This window comes from Danio aesculapii, chromosome 22 (genome assembly GCF_903798145.1).
Source record: "Danio aesculapii chromosome 22, fDanAes4.1, whole genome shotgun sequence".
Classification (NCBI taxonomy): Eukaryota; Metazoa; Chordata; class Actinopteri; order Cypriniformes; family Danionidae; genus Danio; species Danio aesculapii.
In genome coordinates, this window is record NC_079456.1 from 12,020,804 (window position 1) to 12,037,210 (window position 16,407).

Consider the following 16,407-nt stretch of genomic DNA (forward strand, 5'->3'; position numbering starts at 1 on the left):
ATGGTGTGGAACTGTTTCCTGCACTGGTGTCCACTAGTGTGATTAAAAAAAAAGTGTGGAAACGATCATCAGTTTTCAAAGATTTACAGATTGTAGACTTGATTGTGTCGCAGTGCCCACTATGAACTTGTCACTCTGATTAATTAGTCAATGTCTTTTGGCACTGCTCTGCCACACTCTTGTCCTTAAAAGAGAGTGTTCACCTTACCTGGTTTGTCCAGCCACATAAATGTCTGTATGAAGTCTTAAGACGGATTTATACTTCTGCGTCACGTGATCGTTACACCTTATGTTGCATACCTTGCCTCTAGCTGACACTGTTTTGAGTATTTATACTTCTGTGTTCTGCTTGCGCTGCTCTGCAATAACACTTCTGAAACACTAGTAGGCAGTGAGGTTTCTAAGTTCCACTGTGTCAAATTTCTTTGTTGGTGTTTTGCGATTTTGCCAGAAATGCGTGCAATGCAAATGAAGAAAGTGGCAGGAACTAAGGCTGTGCGATTTGGGAAAAAGATCTAATTGTTATTATTATTATTTTTTTTTTTTAATACATATTGTGATTTTGATTTGCGATTTTAATTTTGTAGTCAAGCTTCAGCTCAATATTCTGTATCGTAGCTTCTTGCTGCTAAAATGCAGTGAGTGTTAGTTAAAAAAAGGAACTGAAAATATATTAACTAACTCAACTTTTATTCAGATTAGTTTATAATTATTCAAAACTCAAACACTAATTTTTCTCTTGAGCAAACAGTAGTGAGTTATGGCGTTCGTTATCTCCTGGTGCCTTCGTGATGTTTCTGTGTTTGGTGTAACTGCTGCAAACAACTCTGAAATTGTACTTTGCTGTTGCTAGCTACTAGATTATGTCACTGGCAATACTTTGTTGACTTTAGCAAGACACTCCTCATTTAGCCACCTCTGGGGCTTTTTTATGTGGTGGTTGTTGTATTTTCTCGTGCTGTGGCAACAATTCTGCGACAGCTCTTACAAATTACGTGTTTTTATTCGATGTCTGTGACTTTGAAACCAAAATATTCCCATATTACCGACATGCTGTTTGTCTTTGATATTAATTTGTCTAGTAATGCTTCTGAAGCGGCAGACGCCATTATCCCACCTGTTCCTGTTTGTTTGATTCATTGTGGGCGTTCTGCATAGATCAGTTGCGCAATTCTGATTGGGCAGAACAAAAGTGTGCTCACTCAATTGGCTAGTAAGTCTGCCACACACAGATGGCAGTCACGCATTTGCTCTGGGCGGGGGCCATTAAGCGATACATATTTAATTTCGCAGCCTCTTGCGATTTAGCTAATCGTAACGTTTCAAATCCCGATTGCGATTCGATTTCAATTAATCGCACAGCCCTAGCGGGAACCAGCGAACATTCAGCAGGTTTAATTATAAAGTAAACACAAAAGTATCCATCTGGAGCTCCTTCATGGAACTCGACACTGGTTAAAAACTTACACCACTGGCCTCACGCTGCTCTCACGGGTCTTGGTACCACTCATCCTCGCCACCGCTACCAAGCTGACCAATCACAGATCTTACTCTTCACATCATTGTGATATGTAGTTGCGCTTTTTTGAGAGGTGTGTGTCAGAGTACAGCAAAGTATATGCAACTGTGTGAAAGCTATGCCTTACCTACCGCAAACACTTGACGGAGAAATAGAAACTAGCGTTGGGGTTTTGTTGGTGGTGTTGCGATTGGTGGTATATGCAAAACTAATGCATTTTTATTCCCCATCAGGTGGTGAAATTATCTGCACAGAAGCGACCAGCACTTCTTTCCAATTATGAGTCTTCTCCTACCAAACCTCGTCCCCCTTCTCCTACCTACCAACCTGCAGCATCGCCGACCCCTCCATGCGCTGTTGCGGATATACCTGTACCTCCACTCACCCCCGCACCTCCAGTGTCAACAGAGCCACCGGTCAACAGGCCCATGCCGCCCGAAGCTCGCAGACTCATCGTCAATAAAAATGCAGGCGAGACTCTGCTGCAGAGAGCTGCACGGTTGGGATATGAGGTAAGTGTGCACTTGCATGTGTATGTGCGTCTCTCTCTCTCTCTCTCTCTCTCTCTCTCTCTCTCTGGCTGCCCTTTCCTGCTCTCTTCGCATCTCATTATTTCTGCGTGAGACTGAGTCTGACATGCGAGAGCCCCTGACAGGCACAGAGCGATCGCTTGGCGTCCACACACGTACACACACACACACAGACACAGTTTTTTTCCCCCTCTTGCGACGCAGCCTCTCGCTCACACACACATACACGGTGTCTCATCTCTTTCTCCTTTCGGCTTTTGCACTCCCACTCAAACCTTTCTCGCACGCATTCATTCCGGTGCCTTTGCAGGCGCTCTGTTTCTCACACTTTTCCATCTAGTCCTTGCTCTTTTTCTCTATCGAACCAGAAAACCTTAACCGTTCGCACCCCGTCTCTGATTTTCTAGCTGGCTTTTTATGAGTTTATCACGAGTGTTGGTCATGTCTTTGATTATTATTACTTTTTTTTTGTATTGAAACGGTGTTTGGAATGCATTGTTTTTATTGTAGATGATGTTGTGATGATGCTTTGTGGATTATTGTTGATCGCATTTTGCCGCAGTTGCATCCCTGCATTTACTTTTTTCAACAGATATTTAGTTTTTTATTGACAGCATGTTGATATGTTTTTTGTCATTATTGGTGGGACAGTTGATATTGACAGTAAGTGAAGTTGGAGTAAGAGAGGGGTATTGGATAGGCCTGGGCGATATGACAAAAATGCTATCTCAGTAATTATTTTCCATATTGAACGATAATGATATACATTTCGATATCAGTTGTTAATGCTTCCCGATTTAAAAGAGTACCCCAACAATGACTGAAGTCACAAAAAAAGGAGGGTGCATTAAATGGCGTAACATTTTCAGCTGATACATTTTTAGTGGCTGAAAATTCAGTGTATCTCTAATATCAGACACACCTCTACATCCCCATTGTTGTACATTTCTTCTGTGATTGGCTCTTAGATCAATATAGAGTAAAAAAGTCCAGAGCTTATCATTGTTATTGACATTAATTTTATCGCGATTCGATATGATGTCGATTATTGACCCAGTCCTAGTGTGGGATCAGGAAAGGCCTGTATAAGTTGGGATTCGAACTTGGTATGCCCACAGCACATGCGCTATATGGCTGAATACTGACAATTCAATTCTCACCACCAATGCTGTTGCATTTTTGATTTGAGACTACCAAAAGATTTGTAGGATATCAGGCAGTGATGAATTATGCAGTGCTTCCCACACATAGACTTTACTTGGGCAGGCCGCCCAGGTATATTTAATGACAGTTTTGTTTGTTTTTTACCAATATTATCATCCTTTTACACTTTTTTTCACATCTGCCAAAGATAACCAAACATCCGCATTTGATTAACCAGAGGAAAATCTCTCACCCTACACATTTTGTACTGCTCATTGTGTGTGCACGCAAGAACGGTCAACACTTCCTCGTACTCATGTGAGATGCGCCTTTTTGAGGCTTAAAAATGCATCCGATAACTCCGGACGCTGTTTCTAAAATGTCCGGGAGTTCACTTTTGCTTTCATTTTCGCTTTCTAAAGTTGTTGTGTACTAGCATTATTCTTTGATTAAGTTCTGTCCGCTTGGCTTTCTAACAGCGCGCACAGCCACGAGACCGAGAGAAAAAGTAAATAATAAATTCTTTAATCTGAACAATTCAAAAAAACTTTACTAAATACTCAGCAAGGATGAAATTACATCTAAACTGGCTGCAAAATATATGTACACCATTAAAAATGGTCAATCAACTCAAATGCCTTATTTTTATTCTAATTATTAATAAATATATCTATTTTAGAGATATTCTCTGTTTTTAAGAACTTTTCCTGTCATTTATTTTAGGCATCTGGATTTTTGCAGCCGATACTGAGTACTGATTCCTTGTCATGGTGATCTACCGATTACCAATTCTAATTCTTCAAGCTTTATATAACTTTGCCATTGCATAAGCACAATTACCCTTTAAGTATGAGATCTCGCCTTACCCAAGATAATACATTAAGGATGTTGCATACATTTAATGGTCAGAAGCAGCGTTACAAAAAATAGTAAAATAGATAAAACATATAAAAATGGACAGAAAAATGACTAACAATGCAATCTAGAAACATTGCTCATGTGTTGCAGCGCTGCTGATGTAGAATCTGGGAGCGCACGTGCATCTTCCTCTACATGGAAACAAACACTTGGTTCATGAGATCGGCCAGATCTAAGAGTACCGATCGAGTCGTAAAATTGTGATTATCGGCAGATACCGATCTCAGGCCAATCGATCAGAGCATCTAATTTATTTCTCATTTGCTGTACATGTTAATAATTTGATGATGTTAATATATTACATATTTTACTGTACTAAAAGTCATGCCAATAAAGCAACATGAACTTGTCATGTAGTTAACCAATTATGTGCCATGGGTAAAGGATGTGTCTCAATCCGGCTACCACCACAAGTATTTTTCAAACCTGTGGGAAGACAATGGGAATTCCAGAAATACAGTAAAGCTTAGTATCGGCACAAAGGTATTCTGGTAGTGCAATGCAGCAGAACTTGTTGTGTAGTAGATTCCCTGCAGCGTTGGAATTTGACGGTATTCCACAGTTCTAGAGTATGGTGGTTCCACGGGTTCTGGAATGGCGCGGCGTTCCGTGTCCAATTTGTGCAGATTAATGGGGAGCTGGATTAGTTCCGGCAGTGCGTCTGAAAGGACTGGCACGGAGAACAGGAAATGAGCGATTACTGCTGCGAGCGCATGATTTCTCTCCTTCTCCGGCCCTCCCTCCCCCTTCCTCTCTCGCTCCGCAGCGGTGCCTTGAATTCCACTGAAAGGGAAAGTTTCTTATTGCGTTTTACAGAGCACTTTAGTGTTGATGCCATGGTGCGGTTCCAGAATAGAGCACACTTGTGTGGTGTCGGAATCGAGTGCCTAGTTTACGCCATGTGTCTGGATTTGTTTCCACCAACTAAGGATGCCGTGTCCCATTGTGCGCCATTCCTTCCATTTTCCTGTTGTGTCCTTTACGTTCTTTGTGTTTGAAGTGGTCAGGTGGTTCCATCACCGTCGCATGCTTTGACAAACACACACACGATTGCAGTTCCCTTCCCCCAACATCTCTTGTTTGTGTTTCTTCACCTCCCTTTAGCTCTCAAGCCAAGAGTTTTACTGCAACACACACACACTCTTTCATTACATTCCGCCAGGGCTGACGTCTCGCTTGCGTTGCGACGCTGCTTATTTACACTTGTGTTTGGTTGTTGCCTCCCTCTTTTATGACTCAGACAAAACTGGCCTTTGTCTGCTGATTGAAACCTATCGTTATGTGTGTGTGTGTGTGTGTGTGTATGTGTGAAAGGGCCCTATCCATCTCTCTCTCTCTCTCCCTCTCTGTCTGATTCTGCTGCGGTTGCTAGACTCTGTCGGTAATTCTGCTCTCAGGCAGAATGGCTCTCTGCCATTAAGGTCCAATCAGCGATCTGACAAGTGCTCTCCGTAATCTCCACGTTAATTAATCATTCGGCTGAAGGTGCTAAACACGCGCTGTTTTAAGCCATTAGCCGCCAGTTCCGCACACCTCCCGATCTCTCGCCGTGCAAACTAACGCCTGCCATTAGTGGCCCACAGAAAACGAGGGGGCTTTATTTATATTTTGGACCACAAACAAGGTTTTTGGGTCTCTCTGAAATGGAAGAAATGTCTTTTTCTGTGTGTGTTGTTGTTTATTTGAAGTCTTATGTTAGATTTTTACAGGTTTTCTTACATTTTTTAATAAAAAATAGCAAAACTGCACACGGGTTTACATTGGCAATTTGTGACTAAATAGTTCTTCGATAGTAATATTCAAAGCTAAAAGTACAATAATCGTTACACATGTGTTTGTATCAAAATGTTATAGTTATGTTTATGAATGACCTAAATAGACCATTTCAATGTGCTCATGTCATTGGCCCATGAACATTTCCTGCTTGTTATCAAACTCTCATAGCTGTAACAAGAGGCAAATCAATCATAACTTAATGTTAAAACAGCTATCATAACATTGTGTATCAATATGTGGCTTTTTTTTGGATTCTCAGAGGCTATAGAATTAAAAAAAAATGTAAAGCAGGAAATACGTTGGAACTATTGGTTTTGTTTACATCCCTCAAAATGGTCTATAGCTGAATAACTAAACTTCATTAGAGAATAGCTAAGCTAGTGTTATATTTTCATTAATAACAAAAGTGTGTACCAATTTCTAAAAGCTGCTTACTCTAACAGCCTTACAAAAAATATTTAATAGTAAATGTGTAGTAATCATGTTTATTGGCCAATTATACTACAAATATCAATGTTGAATTATGATAAGTGTAGCAAACCATGATTAAATTGTGGTTCCTATAGTTTAACAGTGTTTTATTTGTTGTAGAACCATGGTCGATTATTGTGTGAGGCAATACATAATCTACTTGAGCTAAAATACAGTGCTCAGCATAATTGAGCATACCGCATTGTAAAAATTAATATTTTTGTCAATTTCTCTGTGAATATAGGCGACGTATGTTGGTGCATTTAAACAAAACAGATTTATTAAATGGATATATTTATTAAAATAATATTTTAGTCCTCAAACATATTTAGAAATAGAAAGATAATACAATTAAATTCAAGCCAAACATTGCAAAAATAAATTACAACCTACAAAATTTCAACTAAAATGTTCTTTTTTTTCATCTTTTTATTTGTATTTAATATTTTTCTCTAACATATAAATTTGGGTTTACTAGTATTTTGTTAGATAAGCTCCAGATTTGGCTTCAGTACTGACTAATCTAATGTATATGCACAAATATAATATTGTATAGCTTCCTATTAAAAATATGAACTTAAAAGGTTTGTGAGGGGTGTGCTTATATGCTGAGCACTGTAAAACCCTGCTTTTAAATAGCCACACTATTATGAATAGCTGAAAAGTTTTTCGTTCATTTAAACTATTTGTAAACACTTTTTTCTTAAAAGACTAAGCTAAACTGCACACGGATATCTGTTTTTTTTCCACTCATAGCCAAACTGTGCGCGAATAGCTAAGCCTTTGTTTGCTAATAGCTAAACTATTTTTACTAATAGCCAAACTGTTTACGAATAGCTAAACTGTATTGTAATAACATCCAAACTTTCTTGGCTAATAGCTAAACAGTCTTTTTCCTAATGAGCTTTTCTTCAGATTGCAGAGAGCTGCAGTGTTCCGCTAGCGGTGGATTTTCTCGAACGCTTGTCGAAAGCGTGGGCTCTCGTTACCGCTGAGTCTCAGGGCTTTGTGATTTTCCCCGCTGGCGCTCGGGGTCTAATTCTGCTCTAATGGCTTTATAAATGCGCTTGGTGACATCGGTTAAAGGCGGCTGTTCTCGCGGGGCTGTGCGTGCGCCACAGATATGGTGGGGGAGCGGCGGAGCGCGCAGCGGAGGGCACTCGGCGCCGATCCGTGTGTGTATGTGTGTGTCAGAGGAAGCGAGATAAAATGTAATCCTTCCCACCCGGTATTCCTTATTTCTCTCTCTCTCCCTCTCCCTCTCTCTCTCTCTCTCTCTCTCTCTCTCTCTCTCTCTCTCTCTCTCTCTCTCTCTCTCCCTCTCCCTCCTTCGATCGCGCGGTCTTCTCCCCCTCTACCCCCTCACGTCGGCCTTAGCAGGTGGGGACAGACCTTCCGTTCGCGCGTGTTTTTTTTCTGTCAGTCGACAGCGGCTTGTTTTTCTAGCCTTCGTTCGTTCCGTCCCCCCTCCTTTTCCCTCCCGCGCTCCAGCCTCAGACAGGAAGCCGCTCTCTCGCTGTGTGTGTGTGTGTGTGTGTGTGAGAGAGAGAGATAAGCCGCGAGCAGAGCACTGAGCTGCCAGCGTTCGCTCTCTCGGTGTGTGCGTGTGTGTGTGTGTGTGTGTGTTAAGCCACGAGCAGCTCCGCGGCGCTGCCAGAGCTCGGAAATATGACATGACTGCGCGGCCGAAGCTTTCAACACAGAGCGCGGCAGCTGCTCCATTTGTTTGTGTATGTGTGTGTGTGTGCGTCTCACAGCGCAAGCGAACGAGAGTTCACACTTAAACGTGGCACTTCATCTCGGTCCCAGCGCAACTGCAGTAAACATGCAAACGGCACGTAGTTTTGCGCGCGCTCTCGCTTCCATTTTCTCTTGGGCACGCACCTTCACAACAAACCGTTCTTGGCTTGATGAAACTCCTGGGCGCCTTCGAGCGGTTCTCTCCGCGTGCGCATGTGATTGAGTCATTTTGGCTTGCGTTTCAGCTATTAACCAAGCGCAAGTGGAAAAACTTGCGTGTTTTTTTCCACACTGCTCATGAGCATGTCCCCTGGTCAGGCTGCCCGTTCAAGGCCGCGTGCTGAAGATTCCGTGGAGGCGAATCTTTTGATCTAGACCGCAAAACACAGCCTGCGACCTGAAATAACCCTGTTGCATGTATTCAATGCAACATAATCTGATCTGAACTCCCTTTAGATTATTTGTCTGCATATTTTGCTATTAAAACATTAAACATTTGAAGATGAGCAATCAAAATGACTTCATCACTAACATTAGTTTATGTAAAGCAATTGTTCACGCAAATTGTGAACATCATAACACATTTTTCTGTGTCCATACAATAAAGGTCAATGGGAAGATATTTATTTCAACTGGACAAAATGCAAAACATAATGTCTCGATGGCAGACTTTTCACATTCGGGTACACAATCCTTTTACTATCCTGCTGGTGTTCACGTGTGAAGAATGTTTGCAGTTCAGTAATCAGCTGTGTGTGTGTGCACACACAGAGGGTCAGTGAGGCATGTGTGCGTGTCGCACCCTGTTTTGTCACTGTCTGCCAAGCCTAAGCAAATAGCAGGATACAGACCTTCAACTCTCGAGCGACAGCATTTATATCTCACAGTCATGGCCACAAACGCCTCCAGACTGCACAAAGTCCGTTGATAGGCCATCTGATGAATGTTGCATATGAAAATGCAAAAGTCAAATATATTTTTCTTTGATTTGCCAAGAATCAAACTGGCTAACTTTGAAGGTCTCAAACTCCATTCCTGGAGGGCCACAGCTCTGCAGTTTTGCTCCAACACTAATCAAACACTGCGGATCAACTAATCAAGGTGTTTAAGACTACTAGAGACTATTAAGCAGGTGTGAGTTGGAGATGGTTGGGGCTAAACGTTGCAGAGCCGTGGCCCTTCAGGAATTGAGTTTGAGACCATTGTTTTAAGGCATTATGGGCACATTTTAAAACCTGACGATTTGTACTTGTGGAGGAACTGGTCACTGGAATTGCTGACAGGTATTCAAAGTTTTGTTGCCTATTCTTGTGGTAAAATACATCGCAGGTACACCCACCTCTAAGCGGCATGTAAAAACAAACTGTGGTTTGCCAGCAGCAGTTTAGTCAAAGGTCTGGCTGAGCGAGACGATATCACATGTTCGTGCACGTACACATTCACACTTGTTCGCACGTTCAGCACCATCCTGGCCGGCTGTCAGGGAAATTCCTGATCCGTTAATGATGCACTTCTTCTGTGGAGGCCACCTCAACCCTTTTCCCTCTGTTATCACAACTCCCACTCCAGTCATGGCTCTCTCAATTAAAAACCACGCTGAGGGAGTTTCGAAGCTCCCTATATCCCCCCTCCGCATATCCTTCGCTTTCTTTTGAGTCATTTTTTTTCATCTGTCTCTCTCCCTAGTTGCTCACTTTCCAATGCAACGTGACGTCTGCTCAGTCTGAAGGCTGTTTTTTCCTGAGTTGCGTGTAAAATTAGAATATTCGTCAGCACTGCATGGAGCCAGAGGATCATTAAGCAAGCACTACACATTAGACTCACTAAAAACATTAACGCAAAAGTCCTCCATTCTTTAAGAGGTCATTAATTGCAGCAGAGGTCAAAAAGCTTTGCATATTCTACGAAACTCTCGAAACTTTCAACCTCTTTGTTCTTTTAGAATTTTGATTGTCTTTATGAAGTGTCTCAGAATTCCTGAACATTTTATTAACTAGTTTAGAATCAGATCTCTTGATCAGTTACATTAGGTTCTAAAATTCCTCACCAGATGCTTAATTTAGAACGCTGTTAACAACTTTTGCCTTCTGTAACAGTTTAATTTCCTAGAAAAGTTCTAACAGTCACTTGTGAATTCAGGGACTACATCATCAAAATTCCAAGGTTCTTAGAACTCCTAAACGGAGACTTCTAGAACTCGTAATTGTAGAATTTTGAAATGTCAATTCTGCATTGGGCTTTCAGCTACTATTTCTAGCTCTTTTTTTTTCAGCTTTATTGGACATTTAGAATTTATCATGATCTGCTTTAGAGTTCAGTGACTTAAAGTACTTGAGAAATCTTTAGGTTAGTTGACTGAATGTTAGAGCTTTCAGACTCTTTTGAAATGGCCCTGAACTTCCAGAAGTGTTTATGGCCAGAGTTCCTCTTGAAGACCTTGAAATTCTAGACTTGAACTTGAATCACAAGTTTTAAAGGCTGCCGGCATCAGAATATGACTACAGACTCGCATTGACCCACACTGGTTTCAGTTCAGGTCTGCCTTGTAAAGCTTCCCCTTCTCTTTCCTGTCTGAGTGTCTTTCTTTCTCCCCAAGCGAGCCATAGTTCTAGCTCTTTTATTTTTTATGATGTGGGTTGGGTTGTCTAGGCTTTGAGGTTGTGGTAAAATGGTTGCACTTCGGGTTCAGTCTCGAGCTGGCCTGCATCTTGTTTTGTGGGATCGCTGTTGTGAAGGGGTTAAGTGTCTTGAATGATGCATTGATTGCAGTTGTTAGCTGGGAGTCGTTTTAGCAGGGGACAGCGGGGGAGGAAATGCTACAGCAAAGAGCCGTTTTGTGGAGAAAATCACGACAAATCTTTTTCTCGCTAGGCTCTGAAACACTGCTTTATTGTCTGTTAAATGTAACACTCAGCTCTCCTGCCTGCAAACATCCCCACTGAGGAACTCCCTGAGGCAGGAGAGAGAGACCTCGCTGCAAAGGGAATGAGGCGATGGAAACATAAACGGAAATAGAGAAATTCTCCCTTGAACTGCGGCTTGCTTTTGGTAATTGAGCGTGTTCGGTGTGTGTGTGTGTGTAGGTTTTACCTTCCATGTGTTTTGGTCCACTTCTCCAGGCTGACGGGAGTGTACATCCCTGCTGGAGCGAGAGTTTCCCGTTTGGGCTCGTTAACGGCTCGGCGCCCCTGCTAACGGCTTGAATTTTTTTCAGTCATGCCGGCGGCATGCCGTATCCTGGATACGGAGCCGGCGGGAAGCGCGAGGCAGAGCTGCTGGCAGCAGCGTGGGGCAGGTCGTACCACTGTGTGACTCCATCGGGGGAGGGGTTGAATGTGCTCTCTGAGACGCTGCCAGGGTTGAAGTGCGAGCGCTACGCCTCCTGAATCCTAATGCCCTCATTCGTCTGAGCACCGAGTGGACACCGGCCCTCCCCTCTCCAGCCCATCTGTGTGTGTGTGCTTGTTTTTGTTGCCGCCGTGCATGAGGAATAGGCTTGCGGTGATGGATGTGGGAGTTCCTTTTAAATCTTGAGCTTGCAGAAGAACTCTCCAATTAATTCCACGAGGGCTCTCTGTAATTCCGGCCTCTTCCGGACAGTGTTCTTAATCAGTGTGGCGGGAAGCATCTTGGGACAATGCATATTGATATCAACTGCTATGATAATAAAATAAATTGTTGTAAAGATATGGTAGTACATTTCTAATCAAGTAGATGTAGGGGAATGTCTGATGCAGGGAGCTGGGGTGGTTGACTGCAGTCCTGGAATGCCACAGTCCTGCAGATATTTGCTCCAACCATAATCAAAGTCACAAGGTAGTCACTGTCTAAAGGCCAATTTATACTTTTGTGTCGAGTGGACATGAATGGTCTGGCATACCCTGACCTTAGCGTACCCTAATGATGTGGCTATGTGGTGCACAAGATCTGTGATTAGTCCATTTGGTAGCAGTGATGAGTATGAATGGGGCCAAGAACTGGGAGCCAGGCCAGTTGCCAGAGTGTTCAAAAATGTTGAGTCCTGCAGAAGAACTCAAGATGCATACTGCATACTTTTTATGTGTTTACTTTGATTGAATGTTCGTTTAACCCTGCCGGTTCTACGCCACCCAACCAACGGTCGAAACGGCAACTCTCTGTATGGGACTTGGTTGCTCTACCAAGGAGGCCAAAGACCATGGCCCACTTCACTAGCTGGCCTCAGTTACATTCGCAGGTTCCTGGATAAATGTATATTTGAACTACTTCTACAGTAGCATCACACTTGTTTATGGCGAAAAACACCATTAAAGAAACTCGACATAGTAGAAACCCCACTGGCTACATGTGTTTCAGAAGGGTTATTGCAGAGCAGCTCAGACAGAATGCAGAAGTATAAATATTCACAATGGCATCAGCCACGTGCAAGGTATATGCCGTGGGCTATGGCAATCACTCTACACAGAAATATAAATCAATTTTAAGGGTCCCTTGAAGGCTACATGGAGTTACAAAACTCTGCAGGATAGTGGCTCTCCAAGACCGCAGTGGGCCACCTCTGTTTTAGCATCAGTCTCTAGACTTAGAACTACCTAGCAACCACATAGCAACTCACTTAGCATGTTATATGGTTTATTTTGGCTTAGATTGATGTGCAGAGGCCTTTCCACTGGGACCCCAAATTACCTGGGGGATCCAAGATAATTCTAGGCAGTAAAATATCTTAGAGGTGCAAAATATGGAGACATTGTTGCCAACACAAACATCCAGGGGTGTAGTAAGTGGAGGGGGAATGGGGATGTAGTGCATAGGGCCCAGAGGCTTGGAGGGGTCCACAGTGAAGTCTTGACCGAGGCAGCCCAGAGCAGAAATCTATGCAAAGGGCCCAGAAATCCTTGCTACGGCATTGCAAACATCATGGCAGGCGGTTTTGCAAGGGCAAGCACTGCTCACATTTCCACCACCTTTCAAGCCGTTTCTGCGCTGCTGCTGCTTGTAGACTTTCTCTCTCACACACATAAACATAGCCATCTCAGGCGTCTCGTATAGAAAGCGAACAGCAGGCTTGGGGCAGGATTCGTCTGTGAAACCCCTGATACCTCACACATCAATAATCAGCTCTGGGCAAAACTGTCTGTCCACTCTCTGCCTGTCTCTCATGCTCCATGCTCTTTAATGGTGTTTAATGAATTTCATTCCTCGCTGCACCATAGTAACCGCTCGTTTTCTGCCTCTCTCTCACTGTAGGAGGTGGTTTTGTACTGTCTGGAGAATAAAGTGTGTGACGTGAATCATCGGGATAATGCGGGTTACTGCGCGCTCCATGAGGCTTGTTCCCGCGGCTGGCTCTCCATCGTACAGCACTTACTGGAGCATGGGGCCGACATCAACTGCAGTGCGCAGGACGGCACCAGGTAAACACATGCATACATTCAAGGCATTATCTAAAACGCTAAAAAGCTAGACATTTAGGACTGGTTTCCATGACTTCCCGTGCTTTCGTCACGCTGCGTTTGAGAGCGTGCCGATGTGGCGCTGATAATTACACGTGCATACACATGCTGACGCGCGCACACTCTATGTCAGTAATTATATGTTTGGTAATAATGGCTTTACAACAACAGAAGAGGCCGAGAATCTTAGCTCGGATAATTACTGCAAGAAGAGCAGATTAGGCGTGTGAGATCCCTGTCTTCACTATACACTTAAAAATCCAATTTCATTTAGCGTTCCCATTCCTGTCGGAAAGATGAATGACAGTGACAGGTTTTAATGACTGTTTTATTGTACAATGTGAGGTGATAAAATTAAGGTAATTATGGACAAGTGTTTAAGATAGAAAATGTTAAGAAAAAATTGTGCAGTGTATTTAATTAATATAAATTTTAATCATAATTTGTTTTATAGATTTTTTTAAATAGTCAAAATCGTTAGTTTTCTCTAAAGTTCTCATAATAGTCTAATCTCTCTTTTAACAGGCCTCTCCATGATGCCGTGGAAAATGATCATCTAGACGTGGTTCGATTGTTGCTGTCGTATGGTGCCGATCCAACTTTAGCCACCTATTCAGGCCGCGGCTTGTTAAAGATGACCCACAGCGACATAATGGAGTGTTTTCTCTCCGGTAAGAGAGCTCTGTCCATCTCTTCAACCTCTATTCCCAGAATTTCCCTCCTGTAGCAGCGGAGGGTTCGGCTCCGCTTGGCTATCTGGTTACTAAGCAACAGCTGGAGTGGAGGAGAAGCCTTTAGCACCGGCAAATCAGCTTTCCCTGAAAGGAGATTATGTGTGTGTGTGTGTGTGTGTCTTTATTTGGTCTTGTGCGGCATGTCTGTTTTGAGCGGTATACGGGCTGGTCTCATACAACAATATTTGGAAAAGCAGAGTAGTATTATTGGAACAGTAATCCGGGCCTAATCTGGAGCCATCTGAGCCAAAATGGAATATTGTTTTAATGGTTTTAGAACAAAGAAATGTTTGGTATCCGCTTGACCCATTGACTTTAAATGCCCTTTTTTCCTTAAAAGGCTAAAATTCTTGCTATTAAGAGATTTGAAAAAAGAATTAAATACTTGGAAGCATAATGGGACTTTTAATTGTGTGTGTGGGGGTATTTTTGAAAGAAAGTTTTTCACAATCTCAGTTGTTTCAGATTGTGAAACATTTAACATTTAAACATTTTAACATTTAAATTGGGATTTAGAGATGCCATATATTGAAAATCGGAATATACCAATAGGCATAGCTCGTGAATCCGGCTGAAAAAACAGAACAACTGGAACAAAATACAGATGTTGAACATGGGATCATTAATGTGCAAACTCCGGGGCATGTTTGATTGGCCATGTTTTCTAGTGAGATTTAAGCAATGAGAATTTTTACCCCCTATATTTATGTTCATCTAAGCTTATATCAAACTTTCTATGCATGTGGGACTCTTAATTTGAAAATGAGAGAAGCAAGGAGACTAAGGCCCAATCCCAATTCTACCCCTTAGCCCTTCCTCTTATTTCTGCGCTCCCGTGAAGGGGTTGGGGTGTACAAATTCTCTTTAGCTTGAAGGCGTAGGGTTAAGGGCAAAGGCTAGATACCCCTTTGAAGAGAGATTTTTCAGGACCACACTCAAACCAAGGGGTAAGAAAATTTCCCAGAATACATAAGCCAGAATGGCAGGATAGCTGCACCCGGAAGTAAGGAGATCCACAAATTAGGATTTTGTTGTCATTATTACGAATTTTTACAACAAACAAGCATATGTTTTAAAATATTCACAACCGCGTTCATGATTTACCTTCATGCTTTAAAAAAAACCTGCTAAAATAACAATCTGGTAGGGTTGTCACAATACTGGAATTCGGTACCAATTGGTACTGAGATTTTAAAAACGTCCATTTCCTACTAACATTTGAGCACTGTTGAGCATGTTTGTAAACACCTCAGATTTGCCATTAACTTCACATGCTCAACAGAAATGACTGCGATTGGCCATGAAGGCCATTAGTTTACTGATTTCACCACTGTTTACTGAGTCTAACTACAGATACAGGGACACTGAAGCATTTCGATCAGCTGGTTTGTCTAGAAGCTGACATATGAGTGAGCTTTAAAACGCTCCAGATAGATGTTTTTAAAATCTCAGTAATGATTGGTATCGAATTCCAGTATCGTGACAACCCTGGTTCCTGGTGTGCGTTCACTACACTCATATAGAAAACTATGTTTCGAATTTTAAGACGTAGCACTGCACTACGTCTAGTGTGCAATGCGCTTAAAGGAGTGACTCGCAGTGCATCCGAATGCAAAATGCAGGATATACAGATTCTAAATGTATTTAGCACCCCTGACAAGGCATAAAATCTGTTTAAATGTATTTTTTTGTTAGTTACCGTGTATTTTGTGAAATTTGCTGCACATGTTTGTGATGAGGCTACAAACGAATGTAAACAGAAACATGTAAAGATAATCCATATTGGATACTAGCATCCTTAGATTACACTTTCATGATTTAAACATGTTAAATACTCTGCTATCAATGACAATTTGGCATTTTTAAGTGAGAAAAAAAAATTGATATTCATTTAAGTGTTGCTTATACATCACCTTTTATCGCCAGCTGAGCGTTGACCTTGTCATTGAGCAATTCGCTGCCCGTTGTGCGCAGAGGTAAAGTTTTAATGCTCAAGGTTAGACGTTCGCATAGAAAGAGACAAGCTCTGCTCCGGGTGCATGTGAAGATGGCATCGCAGGAGACGTGGCATTTACCAAGACGGCCTTTCCTGTGTTTGTGTTAACACTGACCCCTCTTTCCTGAGCGCAGACACACAGCGACGG

The 16,407-nt window shown here is 42.3% G+C and overlaps 1 protein-coding gene across 2 annotated transcripts in view; it reads left to right on the forward strand.

The window, feature by feature from the left end:
* The window catches only part of bcor (BCL6 corepressor), a 55,441-nt gene that overhangs the window by 29,351 nt on the left and 9,683 nt on the right, over positions 1-16,407 (forward strand). For both annotated transcript variants that reach the window (XM_056447340.1, XM_056447341.1), the window contains 3 exons: positions 1,753-2,031; positions 13,324-13,490; positions 14,055-14,200. In XM_056447340.1, the coding sequence (XP_056303315.1) occupies positions 1,753-2,031; positions 13,324-13,490; positions 14,055-14,200 (592 nt within the window). The remainder of the gene's footprint in view (positions 1-1,752; positions 2,032-13,323; positions 13,491-14,054; positions 14,201-16,407) is intronic.